Source organism: Sesamum indicum, linkage group LG3 (assembly GCF_026168435.1).
Source record: "Sesamum indicum cultivar Baizhima isolate 11 linkage group LG3, ASM2616843v1, whole genome shotgun sequence".
Lineage (NCBI taxonomy): Eukaryota > Viridiplantae > Streptophyta > Magnoliopsida > Lamiales > Pedaliaceae > Sesamum > Sesamum indicum.
The window spans coordinates 17840610-17861429 of record NC_142659.1 but is presented as its reverse complement, the minus strand read 5'-3'; the positions used below and the strand labels follow the sequence as shown (position 1 = coordinate 17861429).

Below are 20820 nucleotides of genomic sequence, written 5' to 3'. Positions count from 1 at the left end.
ATTCCATAATTCAGCATCCTGAAACTACATACAAAATCTGAATAGGACTAATTATCAATAATAACATGATCATGGTTTTAAATTTTGTCAAGAAACATGTCTTCCATTTTGAACTCACTCTGGCCTTAAAAATTGCATTCTCTATCTTTTTCTACAAAAAGTATGATTACATGAATGATTTAAGTATGACATAGAAAATGCTATAATCTACTAGACAACAGAAATCATATTAAATTTTTTTATTTTAAATAATGTTGTATTTTTTATTATGTATGCATATAATGTATATAGTAAATGGGATAGAACACGCAGCAATATGATTTATAATAGAAAATTCAATCCAAACAAAATGAAACAAGGACATTAAATTATCTCATTTTTTATTTTTTCATAAACTAATTTTTTTTCATATAATATCTCAACCAATTATTTTTGGGGCAAGATGAAGGTCAACTAAAAATAAGGATCCACTATATCATTTACTTGTTCAAATGTATTGCATTTAAGAAACAATATATGAAAGCTTAGAAGTGTATTCCATCCAGTACGTTTATGCTTAAATATATTTTTGATCATGTAATTTTAATATTTTTAATTTTTATCTTTATTAAATTGTAGAGTCTTGTAATTTGTTAATATTTCGTAATTTTGATTCTTTTAATGTTGAATTTTGTAAAAATCACTAGAATAAATTACGCTCACGTGGTTCATTTAAATTATGGATTTTTATATGGATGAAAAAATAAAATAATAATAATAATAAATGACGTGGCACATGATTTATTCTGACAACTTTTTGCAAAATTCGACACCAAACAGGACCAGAATTGCAAAATGTTAAAAAGATACAAAACTCTTTTGCAGCCCTAGAAAGATAAAGAATAAAAATACCAAAATAGAGAGGGAGACATAATTTATTTCGACAACTTGTGCAAAATCCGACACTGGAAGGATAAAATCGTTGGATGTCAAAAGTCATAAGAGTATTTTCCAACTCTAGAAAAATAAAAGATAAAATACCAAAGTACTAAAATTATAGGACCAAAAATATATTTAAGCGACTAAATTCATGGGTCTTTTCTTACTCAAGTATTTCCATAAATTTGAACCTTTAGCTTTGCTCTTCATTCCCTCTCGCCAATATCGTCTTGATCCTCTTCCAGAGCCGCACTACGAATCCTCTCTTCCCCGTTGCATCGTCGTTGTTGCTGTCACTGCTCGCCCCTCCACTTAGCTTCGATCCGGAAATCTTCTTCGACGTCTTGGCGTTCTCTCTGTATATCTTGTTGAGACAGTGGAGGTACAAGGGGGATTTCATGAGGTGGGGCGACGGAGAGACCGACGTTGGCAAGCCATGTGAGGCACGAATAGCACGATTGAGCTGTCTGGTGACTGCTTGGAGTTCGTAGGAGTCGAGCAGGTTGCTGCCGTTTTGATTTGGGCTGAATCTCCAGATGGGACTGAGAGCATGTGCCGCAGGCTTTCTGGGCTTCAACTCCATCTCGTTCCGCTCGATCATCTGCTCTGCAAATGCGGTTTACATAATTGTGTTTGTAATTAATTTTATCTGTCGAGTAGGTACTTTTGAATGTGATCAAAACATGCATGCTTTGTAGGTAACGTGTTGTTGATGGATCTTGTCGTGTTTAACTATGTTACACATTGTTTGTGACGCTTTTTTCATGTGGTGTTGCGGATGAATAAGTGTTTAGGAAAAGTATTTGTGGGGTAAATTACATTGGCACTTCATTTAGATTAAACCTAATTATATAAATATTTTATGCCATTTATATAACTACAAGTAGGGAATATTAGTGTAATGTACCATAACGGGTGCTATGCAAAATTTCGTCATGAAATATAGAGTGTACTTGTAATTAAAAGTATAATTTCAAGGGATACACTTATAATTTTATTGATGGGTGTCGAAATCATAAAAAATAATTTTCTACAAACACTTTGGAAAAGTGGTGAGTTGGGTCTATTCCTCATATATGTGTTTTAAGTGGTTCCTTCGAAAATAAAAAGAGGAGGGGGGATTTTGATTGTGATAAGAGTAAAAAGACGAAATTAAATAAGATGAATAAATATGATATAAAGCTTTCTGATTAAAGTCAGGTTCATTCTTGATTCCACTATTAATTCTTGATGCAGAATGTCAATCGTTTAAACAAATAAATTAGTTATAGCAATTGGTACGACCAAATGATTTCACATTTTCTTATTATTTCGTCAGATAAGGAACCATTACAAAAAAAGAAGGGATTTGTAAAGACTTTTCTGTAAAGGCCATATGGCCGTTCCAATACACACAACCTTTATAACAATTTTGTAATAGAGCGACCATGCTGACGTCATTGAGGGGGTAATAAAAATACAATTATTCTGTAACGGTCGTAACCTTTACAAATGTCATTTCAAAATCTATGTGCGCCTAAAACCGTTATAATTTGTAGGCCGTTATTAATTTGCTATGATTTTTGTAACGGCTAGTTATATTTGTAACGACTTTTTGGTGAAATAAGGAGCCGTTACAATAGCAGTGACAGAAATCGTTGAAAAACATACAAAAAGACGGTATTACAAAAATCGTGGCATTAGAGACGTTCTTCGTTTGTAATAGTCGTTACAAAATAATGGCTATATTTTCTAACGGTTAGTTTTAAACGGCTATATTAGGAGTTCTAAAAGCCGTTACAAAAGCATGTACAAAAAAACTTATATATTCATTTCATTTCATTTGTTGTAGAAATTCTTATACTAACCACACACACTCTCAACACTCTGATTTTCGTGCATATACATTTGAATAGCTTGTAGATTATTACTCAAATTTTGGATCGTCAACTAGTGTTGATCATCACTTAAGTTGGTTGACCAGGTAAAAAAACTAATTTTAATATTTTATTGTGTTTTATTAAATTAATTGTAGTTTACTTATTTTAGTTTTATAAATTTTTATTAATATTGTATCAGATTAATTATATTTATTCTCCTAAATAGTGTAGTGTAATCTTTATAGATTTGTAGGTTGTCAAATTAGAAACTTAATCAGATATATATATATATATAGTGATATATATCATCGATTTACGAGAATTGATGAAATGGATGTATAGTAAGAACCTTCCAAGGAGGGCAGGTCTTACATTGGAGTTTGAGGATGGGCTTGAGACTTTCATAAAATGGGCAAAGTGTCAGCGTGGACATATGGATAGAGACAAAATTAAGTGCCCTTGCCGAAAATGCAAAAACACAAAGTTCAGAATACCTGATGATGTCAGTTATTACTTGTGTATGCGGGGATTTATGCCAAAATATTATAATTAGATTTCTCATGGCGATAATAGGGTGCAGAAGTACTTTAAGGCTGTGGCTGTCCCTCCAGTGTCGGAGGAACAAACCCCAACTTCCCATGTTGAAGGTAATTCAAATTGGGGTTATGAACAACATATGGATTGGGCGCAGAGGATGATTTTTTATGCATCCGGGCCGAGTTATTTTTCTTCTTCTCACGATAGTGTGCCTGATGATGGTACGAGTTCCCGCCCTGTTGATGTGGGTCCTAATTCATATTATTATTGCGGTGGTCCTTATGATTATGAGTTAGGATTCAAAGATCGTTTCTATAATGGAGTGCATGTTGTCGACCAACCATTGTGGAACAGTTGCACCCAATCTCAATTGGCATCTGTTGTTGAGTTGGTGGATATCAAGGTAGACAACCATATATCTGAGAACGAATATCCCAGTGGGCTAATAAAATATTACCCCCGGTCACACCCTGCCGAGTGATTACTACAGCATGAAAAAGTTGATAAAAGATTTGAGTTTACCATTGAGAAGATCGATGCGTATAAGAATGGCTGCATGTTGTACCGGAAGGATGATGTCGATTTGGAGTACTGCAAGTTTTGTAAAAACGCTATGTACAAGCCGACTCGAGGGCGAGACCCATGCCGCCTGCCGCTTACTCCCTATCTGCAGAGGTTGTACTCTTTGAGGGCAATTGCAGAGCACATGACGTGGCATGCCACACATCAGATAGAGGAGGGGTCAATGGTCATCTATCCGATGTCGAGCATGGAAGTCTTTTGATCGAACTTATCTCGATTGTGCAGAAGAGCCATGTAATGTTCAGCTGGGCCTTTGCACAGACGGTTTGCGCCTCACGATCAATACGGTCGTACTTATTTATGTTGGCTCGTTATCATTACACTGTACAATCTCCCCTTGGTATGTGCATGAGTTCTGGTACCTATTTCTGACGATGGTGATCCCTGGCCCTTCTAGTCCGAAGTGTTTAATCGATGAGTACTTAAAACCGTTGATCGATGAGCTACTGTAGTTGTGTCATGTGGGTGTTCGAACGTACGATAATGCCATGGATAATATATTCATCATGCGGGAGGCGTTGATGTGGACTGTGAGCGGCCTACTTTTCTATGGGATGGCGCCTGGGTGGAGTGCCTCCGGTGTTATGGGTTGTTCGATTTGTATGGATGACACATGGGCATTCCATCTGCGGTACGGTAGAAAGGCGTGCTACTTTGACTGCCATAGATAGTTTCTTCCTGAGAACCATCCCTACCGAAGGAACAATAAAGTCTTCACGAAGAATCGTGTCAAATATAAGCTTGCATGTCCAAGGCTGACAGGAGACAAGATCCTAAATTGGGTTGCAGACATTAGTTTCGCAGTTAAAATGCTGTTGACATTCCCTTCCTGCTATGTTAGAGACCACAAATGGACGAAGAAAATCATTTTCTGGGATCTTCCATATTGGGCAACGTATCTGATTCGACATAACCTTGATGTCATGTACATTGAGAAAAACTTGAATGCACGTAGAGATTTGAAAATCATATGTAATTGCCCGGAGCTTGAGCTGGATGAACGTAGACCAAACGTTATGCCTAAAGCAGTCTATACCCTGATGAATGAGCAGAAGAGGAGGATATGTGAATGGATACGTGACCTTAAGTTTCTTGATGGCTACGCGTCTAACCTTGTCCACTGCATTGACATGACGCAATTATGGATACACGGCATGAAAAGCCACGACTGTCATGTATTCATGTGGAAATTGATGTTGATTGCCTTCCGTGAGATGCTTCCCGAGCATGTATAGAGTGCATTAACTGAGGTTAGTTTTTTATTCCAAAGCATATTCTCGACCACACTTGATGTCTCCAAGATATGAGTTAGAAAACAATGTTGTCATCATACTGTGTAATCATGAGAAGATATTTCTTTCAGTTTTTTTCGACTCAATGGAGCACCTCATTATTCACCTGCTGTATGAAACTCCCGTAGAGGGGCCAATGCAATACAGGTGGATGTATCCATTTGGAAGGTTCCTACTTGAGTTGAAGAAAAAGGTGAAAAATAAAGTACATGTCAAGGCATCAATTGTCGAGGCCTACTTTGTGGAGGAAATCAATTTTTTTTCTTCAAAGTAATTTAAGTCGGACATGTTATCCAAATGAAGCATGTCTCATAGAAATGATGAGCGCACGGGCAGCAATGATGGAAACCAGGTGTTTGTTTTCAACTACCCTAGTCAGGCTAGTGGTGCCTCGAAGAAGAAGTGGCTCAGTGGACCAAAATGGCACATCATCCAGACGTACATTTTGACCAACTGTGAAGCAGCCATGCCATATTATGAGTAAGTTGTTATTTTCAATATACATATATGTTAATTAGTGTATTTATGTATATATATCATTTATCTAATTAAAATATGTATATATCTTCCTTGAACGAACTGTACCAGCACCACCATTCGGTTGACCAAATTATTGCGACTTGTATCGACGAAGTACAAGGATTGGTTCAAACAACGTGTAAGTTAATACATTTTTTTTTTTAATTTTTAAAAGTACATTGTGTCCAAATTCAAAATATCTGATTAATATATGAATGTGCAGGTACATATCGAATAGACCTTTGGCATAGTGGATCAATTTGCACATACTAATGTTATGTTACAAATTAATGCAATCAAATTCCTACACTTAAACTAAAAAAGCAGGGCCTAAATGAGATCTGGTTCAACAAGATGACTCAGCGAACAATAGGGATGCCATGTAAGACAAACTCTCCACAACTTAGGCTATGTATTCATAAAAATTCTCACACTAACTCCCTCCATATTAGCGATATTAACTAAATCACCCATTCGGTAACAACCTCCCAGGTTTTTGGGTTAATTGGGCAATTACCACTTAAATAGTCATAACTCCTTCAAGATAAGTCCAAATAAAGTTTTGATTCTTTTGTTAGTCAGCTTACATCCATATCTTTCTACTCATATGCAACTTGATATAACTAACTCTTGAGTTTTACTCTACATCCATATATAGAGATCGTGTTGTAGAAGGTAACCCATTTTTTGTCACTCACACTCAACACGCTTTCTCTCTCACAAATAGGCCTATGCATTTCAGTTAATCGAATCGAACGGTTCGTGATTTTTAAGAATCGAAAATCGAATCGAATGGTTCGGTATCAATTCAGTTAAAACCGACAAAACTTCGATTCAAAAAATCAAAAAACCGCTTTTTTTAAATAATATATATATAAATAATTCTGATATTTTTTCAAATTTGACAGTCTAAAATCACTTGATTCACTTTAATACAAACTCAAGCACACCATTAATGAATCAAACAATAAAAAACAAAAAAAAATTTATTAGGCATTTCATCGAATACCTTCAAAGCAAAAATTGTAAGTCAAATTTTTTGAATTTCCTTTTCTTTGTAAGAGAGAAAACTACCTACCTGATGGAGAAGAGCTCTGCTGCTGGCTGGAGAGTGGAGGAGGTGCACGTTGCTGTTTTTTATGATGGTTCTCTCCTTTTCTTTTTGTTTCTGTTTTTGTCGTGTTCTGTTGCGTTCTTCTTCTTTCTTTTCTTTTCTTTTCTTTCTCTATCGATACTATCTATATAAATATAATATAATATATATAATATATATAATAATGTATTTTATTTAAAAAATTGATTATTCGGTTCGGTTCGATTCGGTCCGATTTAACCATTTTTTGCACACCCCTACTTGCAAATAACAAGGATACGAGTTCCCTGCTCATTTTTTCATTCTATATGATTACTTTAGCTTTCATTCTTACATTCAAGCACTCCACATCATTTAATTTATTATTATCTCACGTTTTAAAATTTTTTTTTTCAAATTCAATTACTGACTTAAGCATTAAAGTGTTAACCTATTTATTGCAGATTAGTCATCCTTTGACCTTAGGACTTCGAAAAGTTCCTTTGAATCTTGTGCTACTACTGAACCCAATACGCATCATGTGGATTAGCCTTAATACCAGCCCGTGTTACCATTTTCACCATCAACTGCACCAACACACCTAGATTTCCTGGACGAAACTCTCACATTTCCATTCGGCACGAATTTAGTGCTGCAAGTAAAGTCCCAAGCACGTTAAGAAGATTACATCTCGAAGCACATCAAGAAGATCACATGTTGAAGCCTATCAATAGGGGAACATGTTGGAGCCTATTACCAAGGACATAAGTCAAAACCAGTCAACAAGATCACAAGCTGGAGCCCGTCAGCAAGGATACAGGTGGGAATAGGACACGAGCTGGAGCCATAAAGAAGATCACGGGCCAGAGCCTGTCAACAAGATAACAAGCTTGAGCTTGTTAGCGGGCTCACATGTCAGAGCTTATTAGTAAGGACACAGATTGGAGCTTGTTAGCAGAATCACAAGCTGGAGCCCGTTAGTAGGGGCACAGGCCGGAGCCCATCAGGTGCATCACAAGTCGGAGCCTGCCAGCGGGGTTCAATAGGATTTCACATTGAAGCCTATAGAAAACTAAGGAATTAGAAAACTAAAGAATTCATCTTCAATGCATAATAATAGCAAGTAATAGAAGTTCGAAAAATATAATATGATCTTTATCATAAAGAAGATATGAAAACATCCACCATAAGCTATTTTTAAAAAATATGTTACCAGTACTAAAGTGGCATGGATTCTGAATAGTCTTGCTTCAAAGGGTATTAGTTTTCTGGTCAAGGAATAAAAATTCATTCAAGTACCCTTCTTGAATTAACGTTTCTATTCCATCCTACAAGTGCAAACAATCATTGGTATCATGAGTATACTCATTATGGAACTAGCAGAATTTGTTGGCCTTAGGCTTGGTAGGTGTGAGCTTTCTTCGGCCACCCCAATAGATCCTTGTCTCTGTTGGCCTACAACACATGTGTTGGTCTTGCATTTAGAGGGGTTTAGTGCTCTTGAATGGGAAAAAATGGTGTCACCCCCTCATTCAACTCGAATTTGGGTTTCTTAAGCGTATTAACATCATGACTCATGTCTTTTTTTTGTTAGTTGTTCCATTGTCATTTCATTTGTTGTACTTCCTCCAAGTTCGCATACTTTTTAGCTCGGGCCAGCATGTTATCAAAATTGATAGCAAGTTTCTTGGCTAGGGATTTAAAGAAATCTCTTGCTTTTATCCTATATGCAAGGATGTTGGTTAGTACTTCCTGGTTGGTAGCAGGTACCTCCAGGGATGCATTGGTTAACTGATGTATGTACGCCCCCAGTGTTTCTTCTTATCCTAAAGAGGCTTATGACCTTTTCTTTTTGCTACTTGCAAACTGATGAAAAAATAATGAACTAAATAATGCAAAAGAGTGTAACGAACCAAGTTGAAGCTGGTAGAACTACTACTGGACGGATTTGGATAGTGTAGTAAGAAAAACACGATATTTAATACTATCACTATACGTATACAATACCGCAACATTTTTAGACTTACAAATGCGTTCAAAAGGATCAGTTGTATCGTTATATGATGATAGATGTGTTCACACTCTGGAGTGAGCAAGGGGTTTTTCAACCATCACCTCTTCATTGAAGGGGATTCCTTATTGTAGGTGCAGGGTTTTCCTATTCACCTATCGGCAAAGCTCCAACAACTCATGGTTTAGGGTTTGTGATGCATTGATAGTCACTGTATTAGCCGCTTTCTTGCTAGCGTGACCAATAGGATACGCTCATCTTCCTAGAGCATAACAAGAGGTAAGATGAGTTGAACATTTTACCTACGCACGCTTCTGAGGTTGGTAACTAAGTCACTGGTTAAGTAGGAGCTGGCGTGTCATGGAAATTTGTGATGAGAGCAACAGTGATGATCTTATCAATGTGCTCGTCAGAGAGCATGTTTGTTCAAGGAGTAAAATTGGTGACTCAACACAACCGGAGAGGCATTTGACCTACTCTCATGCTTGTAGAAGAAACAGGAAGGCTTCGTAGAGCTATGGTGACAATCTCGACAATGAGCTTGTTAAGTTGTTCATAACATAACAGTCAATTAAACCCCTCCTTCACTAGTTTGCTTATTAGAAGGTGATATAGTATTTTTTTCTACTAACTCAACCTCACCATTTATTACATAATATTTAAATGAATCTCTTTGATTGTCACATATACTCATCGATCTTATTTCTCATCATAACTCTTTCAATTTACATTAAAGCTCTTTTCATAACACATCATAGCTCTTTTTATTTTATTTTCCCATACTGGGTATTAAATAACATCAAGGGATTCACTACAGAGACGGATTACATTTAAACTTTCTTCTTGTTTGTCGACAGAATTAGCGACGGAATGTTCGGTCTCAGAATTAGAGACGGAATATTTCCGTTGCTAATAATTTAGCCACGAGGCTTTCAACCACGGACTTCGGTGACGGATTTTTCCGTCGCTAATTTGTTTTAGAGATGAAAATCCTACTTTCCGTCTCTGATACCCTGTTTTCTTGTAGTGATTCATATCACAATTATATTCAATTTTCATCACTCCCTCGTTTCCACATTGATCCATTCTTGTAATCAACTAGTCACGTAAAATCACATCTCGACATATATTCATTTGCAAACACTAATACACTATACAACAAATGGAATATTTTAGTGCATTTCATTACACGTTTACAACATAATCATTTGGGAAAAGTATTAGTTTAGTCCGCTAAGTATGCCTAATTTTAATTTTAATCCGATAACTATGTCCATTTTTGTTTAGGTTCAGTAACTTAGAAATTGCTTACTTTTAGTCCTCTGGCAGATTTTTGGACAATTTTACCCCTATGAGTGCATATGGACTAAAATTTCCTTTCAAAAGTTGCATATCCTTTTACTATTTCTTTGTATAAATGGGCAAAATTGTAATATTCATCCCATGAGAATGGGTCACATCAACTTTAAACCCCCACCTATGCACGTCCTTTAAATTATTTACAGGACAAAAATCTCATCCCTTAAATTATTTTTATTTTTGAACTAATGATACAAATTTTAATAAAACTAAGGGTCAAAAATCAAATTTCATAAAGGCGAACATTGTATGGGGTGTTTGTTAAATAATCATTAATTCCTTGAAGTATTTATAATTTTTTAAATAATAAAAAAATATTTTTAATTATAACAAATTTTATAAGAGTCCTCTATAATTACTTTATATGAGGTATTTACATATATTACCTTATTTTTCTCGCTCAACTACTCATATTTTACTATATTCATTTCTCACAATTCAGAGTAAAATATTAAAATTTCATTTGCTGAGAGATACCCTAAAAATCATATTACATATTAATATATTAATTTATTTTATTATCATTATAACTTTATAATATTGGTATCTTTTCTCATCAGCATACCAAATTAAACTAGACTTATGTGTATCAATTTTCCAACTATAGTGCACATTTTATTACCACGTACCATACCTTAAAAATAACCAAATAACTTACTTTTAAATATATATATTGTTTTATTGTTATTATATTATTTATAAGGTATTATTTCATTTCATTTCATTTTTCAAATTGTATCCAAATGATAGAAGTAGGTCGATCATGATACTCCAATTATCCCAGAAACTTTTTTCGTTATTTATGAAATCTATTACATATTACGATTGATTACTTTTTTTAAATTATACATAAATTATATTATAAAAATATTAAATTCATAATAAAATCAATTCAGATCTGATCAAAATCGATCAGACCCAAAATTCCCCCCTCTTTGTAAATGCCTTGGTGTTAAGGGTTAAGGACTAGTCTTGACGTATGATGCATGAAAAGGCTATTAAACAAAATAAAAATGTGCAATAATTTCATGGATAGCTAATACCTAAGGTATCATTTATGAATAATCACTAGGCATTAATTAGAAAATCATACATGTTTAAAATCTAACCAATGAGGGACTTTCTAAATAATAAAAGTTCAAAATTTTAGAAAAGTTTGGTATGTTGGTCTAGTTAAATTAATTTTAATTATTTAGAATTTTATTATAATATATAGTACAGATAATAGAAATTAATAAAATCTCATTGCCACATTACAGTGACGTTATAAGGTCAGATCTGTATTATGTATTAAGTACGAGAGAGTTAGAATAATTATTTTTAATTAATAAAATATCTGTCGACTAAATTACCCACAAACGGCCTTAACTTTACACAAAATGACCATCTCTTTAATTATTTTCCCCTATTAATGCCCATTTACGAGTAAATAAAAATTATTAAAAGAAAAATTGATTCTAGTCAAATATTTATTTTATTTTATTTTTATTAATTAAAAAAATATAATAAAAATTTAAATTATGCATATGCATTAAATCCGCTAGATTTGATAGTCGGTCCCAGAATAATTAGCACCGTGTCATATATTTTATTTTTAAGAAAATAAGTTGTATATGGTATTTGTTTGAATTAATTAATTACCATATATTTTTATTTAATGAAAAGTTTAATTATTGTGTGCTTAATTTTTTTTCCATGTTTAATTATTTTAAATGCAAGAATGGTAAACTTTTTAAAAGAGTATTTTGTATTTTTTTTTTTATTTTGAGTAGAAAATCATACATGATATTCTCTATGGAGAATGTAAATAATTTCACTTTTCCCACACTCTCCCCCTCATTACAGCAATAATGTTTATTGTACATACCAATAAAGCCATAACAATTTCCTTAAGCCCACATCAAATTTAATTAGATTGACCTTTTTGCCCCTTCTATGAGCATTCAACAATTGCAAGGAAGAAAAAAGAAAAGAAAAGTAAAGTGCTATTAGATATTAAAAAAATATTTTTTTTAATTTTATATTTAAAAAAAATCAAACATATTGGGGACATAAAATTTCAAATTATAAATATTTTCCCGCGTACATATTCAGATATATTTTTGTTTTCACCCGTTTCTCGAATGTTTCTTTAAAAAAAGAAGTCACAATAATTTTTTCGATGTTAAATCATAAGTGGATCCAACACATGAAAGTTTGAGTGGAATGAAAAATTATACTTATATATTAGGTTCATATTGCCATATGATTGGGGAGCAATTCAAATAGTCGGGTTAAATATATAAAAAATATATAATTTGTGAATATTTTTAAGAAATTAAAAAAAAATTGTCGACCAATATATAAAAAAATTAAAACTTATGTGTAAATAAAAAAAATTATAAAACTTGCCGTCCGCAGGCCTCCCCTGGATCTGTCGTTGCATTAAATCAGAATTAAATCGATTCAATTTTACTTATTTTTTAAATGTCTCTTATTTGTCTTTGAAAATATCATTTTTCTTTTTTAAATTTAATTTATAAAGAGAGAAATTCTCACATACCTACCTCTAATAATTAACCTTGCATTTGACTAGAGGGGCAAATGCGTCAATAATTGCAATCTTCTTCTGGAAATAGTAAATTTTGTTCTGGCATTATCACTTGCCATATACTAACGTATGGTAAGTGAGCAGGGGCAACATTAATTTTCTTACCAATTTATTAACCAAATTTATATTAATATAAAAATCAGTGAATCCTCAGCTGACAGGTCTGTGACGAAACGAAAAATACAAACTCCCCTCGGAACTCCACGTTTCAAACCCAAACCTGTCTGTCCCAACACAATACATCACAGGCAAGTCACCATTTTCTTATACTGTACAAATACTCCTATATATACAGCAGCTATACAGCTACTCATTTTCACTGTGCAACTCTCTCTCACACACAACACACAGTGGGCAGTCGCTGGAGTGGAAACCACGCTTTCTCGCATTTTTTGCTGATTTGAGGCCATTTTATCAGGTAAAAACACGTTCTTCTGTTCAAATCATCAGGGTTCCTTTTGCATCCCCCAAAAATAAAATAAAAATATATTTATATATAATTGTTTTTGTTATTTAATATTTAATATGTGTTGTTGTAATAATTAATTGTTGATGCCTTGATGGGTTTGCCTTTGATCTCACTCAAACACGCTTTCTGAACCAACCGGAGCACGTTCTTTCTGAATTCTCAAGGTTTCTTGGCTTTCAATTTTTACTCTAAATGGTGATTAAAATAACTAAAATCGTCAGTTATTATTATTTTCTGGTTGGGACTTTATTTTCACATGAACAAACTCTTTTAATGATTACTTATTTTGTTTATTTAAGTGAAAAAGAAAATCATATTTTCTGCTGTGAATTTAGAATATTATTATATTACTACTATTATTAGGGAAAAAATTTGGCATAATAACTTGTTCGAAAAATTACCAATACCTCCTAATTTTAACGACCATCTAATAATTAGTCCAATCTGTTAGGTTTCCATTTATTTTTATGGTGAACTTATCAAAATGTCCTTGTGGATTAAAAATTATATTTTATTTTTTAAAATTGAATGGATAATTTTTTTTATAATTTTTAAATTTTTTTCATCTATCCCGTTCTTTTTTTATATAAGTTTTAAATTCTTTTTTTAAAAAAATACAATAAGGGTAAAGTTGATAATTTTATACTTCTATCCAAGAATTACATAATTTCATCAAACATTCGGGGTACTTGTAATTTTTCGAACAACAAGAGAGTATTCATAATTATGTCAAATCCAAGGGAAGATCCTTGAAATTACCTTTATTATTATTATTATTACTACTACTATTATTATATATTTGTTTAAATGAGATTAATATATTATGCTAATTTTATTTCCCTTATTGACATAATTTTTACACATATCAGATTAGGTCGAATCGAAACAAATCACATTATAAATCTGGAATTTTTGTTAAACTATCCACTAAATAAATATAATGTATTTGTTAAACCATCAAATTAAATTCAACTCAAATTCCATCAAAAGTAGAAGTTTAAGTAATTTTACAACATGGGTCTTAAAAATTCAATAATATTTTAATAATCTGACCAGATCGAACCAATCACATTACAAATATATTATTTTTTTTTAAAATCATATAATTATAAATATATATTTATTATAAAATTAATTTTAATTAAATTCAATTTGAACCCAAAATATGCTCTTTTTGTAATTTTGGGAAGATGGGTTTTTCAAAAATTAAAAATATTTAAAGGGATCACATAGTAATTAATAATAAAACTAGAAATATTTATTTAAGAAGGAAAAAGGAAGAGTTTGGCTTAAAAGGTACGGCGTAGTGTATAAATAACATATGCAGGTTGAGGGCCTCCAAAGTAGCCCCTAATTCCCTTCCTAACTTTAATAATATTTATGTTGAGTAGTCCCATAAAAGTGTAATAAGTTGCAATATTGCTCTTTAATTTCTCCTCTTTAAGTCAACCATTCAATGTGCAATAAAATGAAATAAATAAAAATAATTCCTCCATTTTAATATTTTTTTTATTGAAAAAAAAATGGGAAATGGTTCCAAATTGAAATTATTTTATTAGGAATATTTCTTATATATTGTTGATGCAAAAATATTTTATTTAAATTCGATTTGTTTTGCTTTTTGTTTAAGTGTAATAATAGTAATTCTATGATTGTTCACTTTTCTTTGAACTATACATATTACGTCAATTATATGACAAGTGTTTTATAATTGATCGTGATATGAACTGACCAATTTTTTTTGAATTGTGCACTAATCACACGGCATTTATATTTATTTTTAGATTTGACACTGGAAGAAACATGAATTTTGGTTATGGTTAATTGATTGAGTTAAAAGTGGAAAATCCCATGGTTGCGCGAAGGTTAATTATCAGTTGTTATTTCTGCAGCCGATGTCAAAACATTAGTTACAGCTAAATAGGCTAAACTATGACTAATATTGATTAATCGGGATTAAAATTTAAATTTTTGAGTAGATTTTATTTGATCATGATTAACATATTAGTTCCTTTTAAGCTGTTTGCGACGATGGTTAATATTTAATAATAATATTAATTTTTTATTATTTTTAAATTATATTGATTTATAATATAGAAAATGATTCACGTTTTTAGCATGATCTGGGCTAAAATTTTGTTTTGAGTTTTATGGTAATAAAGAAATTTTGGGTTTGGGTTACAAGAATGGACAGGAAAAAGGTGTTGAAATTCCCTTGTTTGTTACTGAAAGGTACCGTTATGGAAACGTGATGAATGCTCCAAATTGCGTTTCTTTTATTTCCACAGAGCAGTAACAGCAGCAAGAAACGCGACTTTGGACCACTTTGCTTGCTTTGTGAATGTGTCCAGTTGGTTCAGATCTGAGGCTGCTTTTATCAGTATATATAAACATCTCTCTCCCTTCCAACTGTTTCAAGACTCAAACTCTCCCCCTCACTCTTCACTCATATACAACAGTTCTTGAGGTGACAGAATTTGCTTTGATTTTTATTCAACAAGATCATCAACCCTTTTGGTTTGTGATCTTCTTTGTGTGTGGTGTGTGTGTGTGTTTCTTGTTCTCTTTGGTATATATTTCTTCATTCTTGTATGTGTGTTGTGTTTCTCTGTGTATGTCGTCTTTGTACACGCGATGCGCATATGTAGAAATAATCGGCCGTTTGTGGCATTTTGTGCTCATTTGGGTAGATTTGATAATTCGCTGCTTAGCTAAGTGAAGTCATGAAATTCTTGCAGGTTGTGTGTGCTTGCGAAGATGGTGAAGATCTGCTGCATTGGAGCTGGATACGTCGGGGGTCCGACGATGGCCGTGATTGCCTTGAAGTGCCCTTCGATTGAGGTGGCCGTTGTTGATATCTCCGTCTCCCGGATCACAGCCTGGAACAGTGACCAGTTGCCTATATACGAGCCAGGCCTGGAGGATGTCGTGAAGCAATGCAGGGGGAAGAACCTCTTCTTCAGCACCGACGTCGAGAAGCACGTCTCGGAGGCTGACATCATCTTTGTCTCGGTTAACACCCCGACGAAGACTCGGGGCCTAGGCGCTGGCAAGGCTGCGGACTTGACGTACTGGGAGAGCGCGGCCCGGATGATTGCCGATGTGGCCAAGTCTGACAAGATTGTGGTCGAGAAATCGACCGTCCCGGTGAAAACTGCTGAGGCTATCGAAAGAATTCTGACCCACAATAGCAAGGGCATCAAGTATCAAATCCTTTCCAACCCGGAGTTTCTGGCCGAGGGGACGGCGATAGAGGACCTGTTTAGCCCTGATCGTGTCCTCATTGGAGGACGGGAGACCCCCGACGGGCAGAAAGCTATCCAGGCCCTGAAATCGGTTTACGCTCATTGGGTGCCTGAAGAGAGGATCATCTGCACGAATCTCTGGTCGGCGGAGCTATCGAAGCTTGCAGCTAATGCGTTCTTGGCTCAGAGGATCTCGTCTGTCAATGCAATGTCGGCACTCTGTGAGGCCACAGGAGCAGACGTTGCGCAGGTCGCCCATGCTGTCGGTAAGGACACGAGAATCGGCCCTAAGTTCCTGAATGCAAGCGTCGGTTTTGGTGGCTCGTGCTTCCAAAAGGACATCCTCAACTTGGTTTACATTTGCGAGTGCAATGGCCTAACTGAAGTTGCAAACTACTGGAAACAAGTAATAAAGGTGAACGACTACCAGAAGAACCGGTTTGTTAACCGTGTCGTGTCATCGATGTTCAACACTGTTGCAGGCAAAAAGATTGCCATTCTTGGATTTGCATTCAAGAAGGATACGGGCGACACAAGGGAGACTCCAGCGATCGACGTGTGCACAGGGCTGCTAGGTGACAAGGCTCGGTTGAGCATATACGATCCTCAAGTGACGGAGGATCAAATCAAGAGGGACTTATCGATGAACAAGTTCGATTGGGACCATCCGGTTCACCTTCAGCCAGCTAGTCCACTCTCCGTCAAGGAGCTGAGCGTAGTTTGGGACGCGTATGAGGCTGCAAAAGACGCACACGGCCTCTGCATCCTAACCGAATGGGAGGAGTTCAAGACACTCGACTACCAAAAGCTATTCGACAACATGCAGAAACCAGCATTCGTCTTTGATGGCAGGAACATTGTGGATGTGAAGAAGCTAAGAGAAATCGGGTTCATCGTTTACTCAATCGGGAAGCCGCTGGATCCATGGCTGAAGGACATGCCTGCTGTGGCATAGACAAGAACTGAGCTGATGCAGTAGTGAGAACAGAATTGTGAGAGGATGATCAGATTCTTTGGATTGTTTCCATTCTCTGTGCTGAATACTTGTGTCTGAATATTAAGTTTTGGTGAAGGATATGTGTCTGGTCGTTTGTGTTGCAGTGTAAAACTATGGCTTTGAGTCCTTTTTATATGCTTCTTATGATAATTTCAAATACTTTTAATTTTCATAGTATCATATTGTTATTCCCTTCACTTTAGTATTATGAATATGTTTTGACTCATCCCAAACGTAACTTGAAAATGAAAACAAACATAGTGTTTTTAAAGCCTATTGTTCTCCTACCGCTATTATTGAAAATAAGTTGCATTTTTGGGCTATTGCTTATTTGGCTCACGTATTCTTAACATAATAATGAGGTTAATTTTAAATTTTAATTATAATTTTTTATTTACATAATTACATATAGAGCCGTAAATTCAAATAATATAATAATTTTTTTTGAAATTATAAAATCAATTAGCGCATGATTATTATATCATAATCAATTATGCAATTGTTGGGTCAAATTGTTGTGAGAGGATCTCTCACCAAATGGGGCCGGGAGGCCAATGAAGGCTAGCTTAATTGGCGAAGTTGAGGTCGTATGACTTTAGAAATCATGAGTTCGAATCCCGCCATGCGTTGATGTTATTTCTAAATGCGATCTTTATTAGATATTGATATTCAATAAGAATGATTGTAATCAATTTATTTTTAATTAATAATATTCATCACTCTTACTTAAAAAAAAAAAGAAGGGGAGTGGGGGGGGGGGGGGCTGAGAGATCTTAAAGCAAGAAGTACAGTAGAATGGGAAGAAGAGGTGTGCACAAATTAAGTCGAGTTAAATATATTATTATTAAAAAAAAGTTAAATTGTTATCAAACTAAAAAATTTGTATTTGAATTTAATTCAATTATTGATTAAATAGAGCTCGAACAATTTTTACTTAAATGGAATAGGAGTCAACCTGGAGTAGTTTTACAGTTTCGAGCATAATTTATTTATTTTTTACTAAGTGAGTCGAGTTCGATCTAAGTTTAAAATCTTATTGAACGAAAAAAATTATTCAAATTTGATTGTTAAGTTCAATAAAATCGAGTTTAAGTAATCTTTTTCAAATTTATCTTATATATATATATATAGAATTGTTTAATTTATATTTGGAAAGTAACAACATACAGGTAACTTGATTCCAAGAGATGGATCTTTCCTAATCTGGACCAGTAATTGAAGGCATCAGTTGCTTCATCAGACTATCTGGAATAGAGTTGCCCACTTTTTTAAATAGGATGGTGATTCAGAATAGGGATAATTTACTCGTTTTTTTTGGAGATTTAGTGTAATTAATTTTTTATAATTTAAAAAATTGTATCTAACACCTCTAAGATTTGTTTCTATCTAATAAATAAGTCATTTCATTAGTTAAATTCATTAAATTTGCTACTGAATGAAAATTGATATTTACTTTCGATTGACTTATTCCAGGTCAAATTATTTTTTCTCGACTAAACTACCCTTATAACTGTAAAGATATACCTTCTCATATGCATTGATGCGTAAAGACATATGAGGGTAATTTGTTATAAGAAAATATTTGACCCGCAATAAATCAGTAATAAGTCAATTGAGGGTAAATATATATTTTTTCTTGGTTTTGTTTATTTATATTAACAAATTTGGTGGATATTTTTATTAATGAAAGGATTTTATTTATTAGATGAAAGCAAATTTTAAGAGTACAAAATGTAATTTTTTAAACTACAAAAATTATATATAATTACACCAAACCTTATAGAAATAAAATATAATTATTCCTTAAAATTAATCTTGAGCGCATTAATTCCTACAAAACACCCCCCCCCCCACCTCACGCTAATATCAAAGGGACGAGTTTGTCCGAACTCGAGATCCACCCAATTATTAACACCCCACCCTACATCGCCCCCCCAGCCCCACCAATCCCACCCCTCTAAACTCACCTTGCTTCTAGTGCACCTTATAAATTATGACGTATTTTTTGACCTGTCGAGGAATAACATATCATACGAGCATTATTGTATTATACCTCTTTTTTCCATTTATGAAATTTACCTTTCCCCCAACCCACCTTGCTTTAAATTCACCTACTTAGTGAATAAACTAAATCTAATGAGTTAATAAATAACGTAATAAATCAAAATATGAATAAATGTTAGACACAGACAAATGAGTTAATAACTTAATGAATGAATGAACTAATCAAGTAATTAATGAAATTTAAAAAATACTTTTATTTTAAATTTTGTATCTTATATAAGTGTTTTAAATTATGTAAATAAAAGTAATATTCTTATAGACATCGATAATTTTTAGGTACTTTAACGTAGATTGTAATCTAAATCAATTATATAATACAAACAATATATTCAAATAATTCTTTTTATTTTTTTAATATGTAATATCATTTTACATTTAGGTACTATAACATAGATTTCCTATGCAATGAACTCTTACTATTTTAAATTAATATATTCTTTTTTATCTAAACTGATTTATATGATACAAGTAATACATCATTCTTTGTATTTCTTATATAGAATTGGATATATGCAAAATTACTTAAGAATTTATATTTAACTATAATTTTCTGTTAATTAAATATAAATATATAAATAACAAAAAATATTCGAGAAAATAAATGGGCAGGTCCCGAACCCATTTGGGTCTCAATTCATTTGACCCACCCCATCTTGAACCCGTTACAAAAGGTATTAAATCCGTCCCCATTGGGATAAGTTGTGATTGTCCCAGCTCGATTGTCATTCCTACTCAAAAAACCACAATTTTGTATTAAATAATATAAATTATTAAAAAATATTTTGTCACTATTATTCATTAACCATGTATTTTGATACGAAAAGACTAAAATATCCTCAACCCTTTGCATGTATACTCGAATTCTAAGCTTCTTGCCATTTTCCATTTATTTTTTTCCTTTTTATATTTGCCCTTCTTGCCACATTATTTTATTAACTTAGAATTAATTTGAGTACCAACCCAAGGGTTCATCTATTTATGAATTGTACCCCTTTCTTTTTCTTTATTACAACGTCCCTCCCCTAGACTTCATTTAATTATTATTTGTACTTTGGTAGTTCTTTTTTGGACAAATGATGATTAAAGTTGATTCTCCAATTCTCTTTCACAAGAGTAATGCGCCACCGATATCTCCTTCCCTTGTTGTCAAAGATGGTAGTTGGAAAAAAAAAATGCAATTTTTTAGTCCTGTAATTTTAGAGGTGATAATTTTTTTCCTCTAAGGATTATTTCGTAATTTAGTTCTGTAAATATAAAATTTTAATAATTTTAGTTCTTTCTGGCTAATTTAATGAGAAAATTGTAT

At 33.4% G+C, this 20820-nt stretch overlaps 1 protein-coding gene and 1 long non-coding RNA gene across 4 annotated transcripts; one reads left to right on the top strand and one right to left on the bottom strand.

The window, feature by feature from the left end:
- Positions 1–888: 888 nt before the first annotated feature.
- LOC148788760 (uncharacterized) lies at positions 889–6928 on the bottom strand. The gene is made up of 2 exons (XR_016064913.1): positions 6786–6928; positions 889–1524 (listed from the first exon to the last, which is right to left on the bottom strand). It is a non-coding gene; the product is annotated as an uncharacterized LOC148788760 (long non-coding RNA).
- Positions 6929–13017: 6089 nt separating this feature from the next.
- On the top strand, positions 13018–17627 carry LOC105157968 (UDP-glucose 6-dehydrogenase 1-like). 3 transcript variants are annotated; one of them, XM_088879277.1, is made up of 2 exons: positions 13018–13157; positions 15947–17627. In XM_088879277.1, the coding sequence occupies exon 2, from the start codon at positions 15966–15968 to the stop codon at positions 17406–17408; it is 1443 nt and encodes a 480-aa protein (XP_088735403.1). In that variant the 5' UTR covers positions 13018–13157; positions 15947–15965; the 3' UTR covers positions 17409–17627. The 3 variants fall into 3 exon arrangements, with proteins under 3 accessions (XP_088735403.1, XP_011072835.1, XP_011072834.1); XM_011074533.3 differs by lacking the exon at positions 13018–13157 and adding an exon at positions 15546–15675; XM_011074532.3 differs by lacking the exon at positions 13018–13157 and adding an exon at positions 15611–15725.
- Positions 17628–20820: the final 3193 nt, after the last annotated feature.

Bases quoted from the DNA above. Each gene is read 5' to 3' on its own strand.
- LOC105157968 (XM_088879277.1), top strand. From the start codon at position 15,966: ATGGTGAAGATCTGCTGCATTGGAGCTGGATACGTCGGGGGTCCGACG.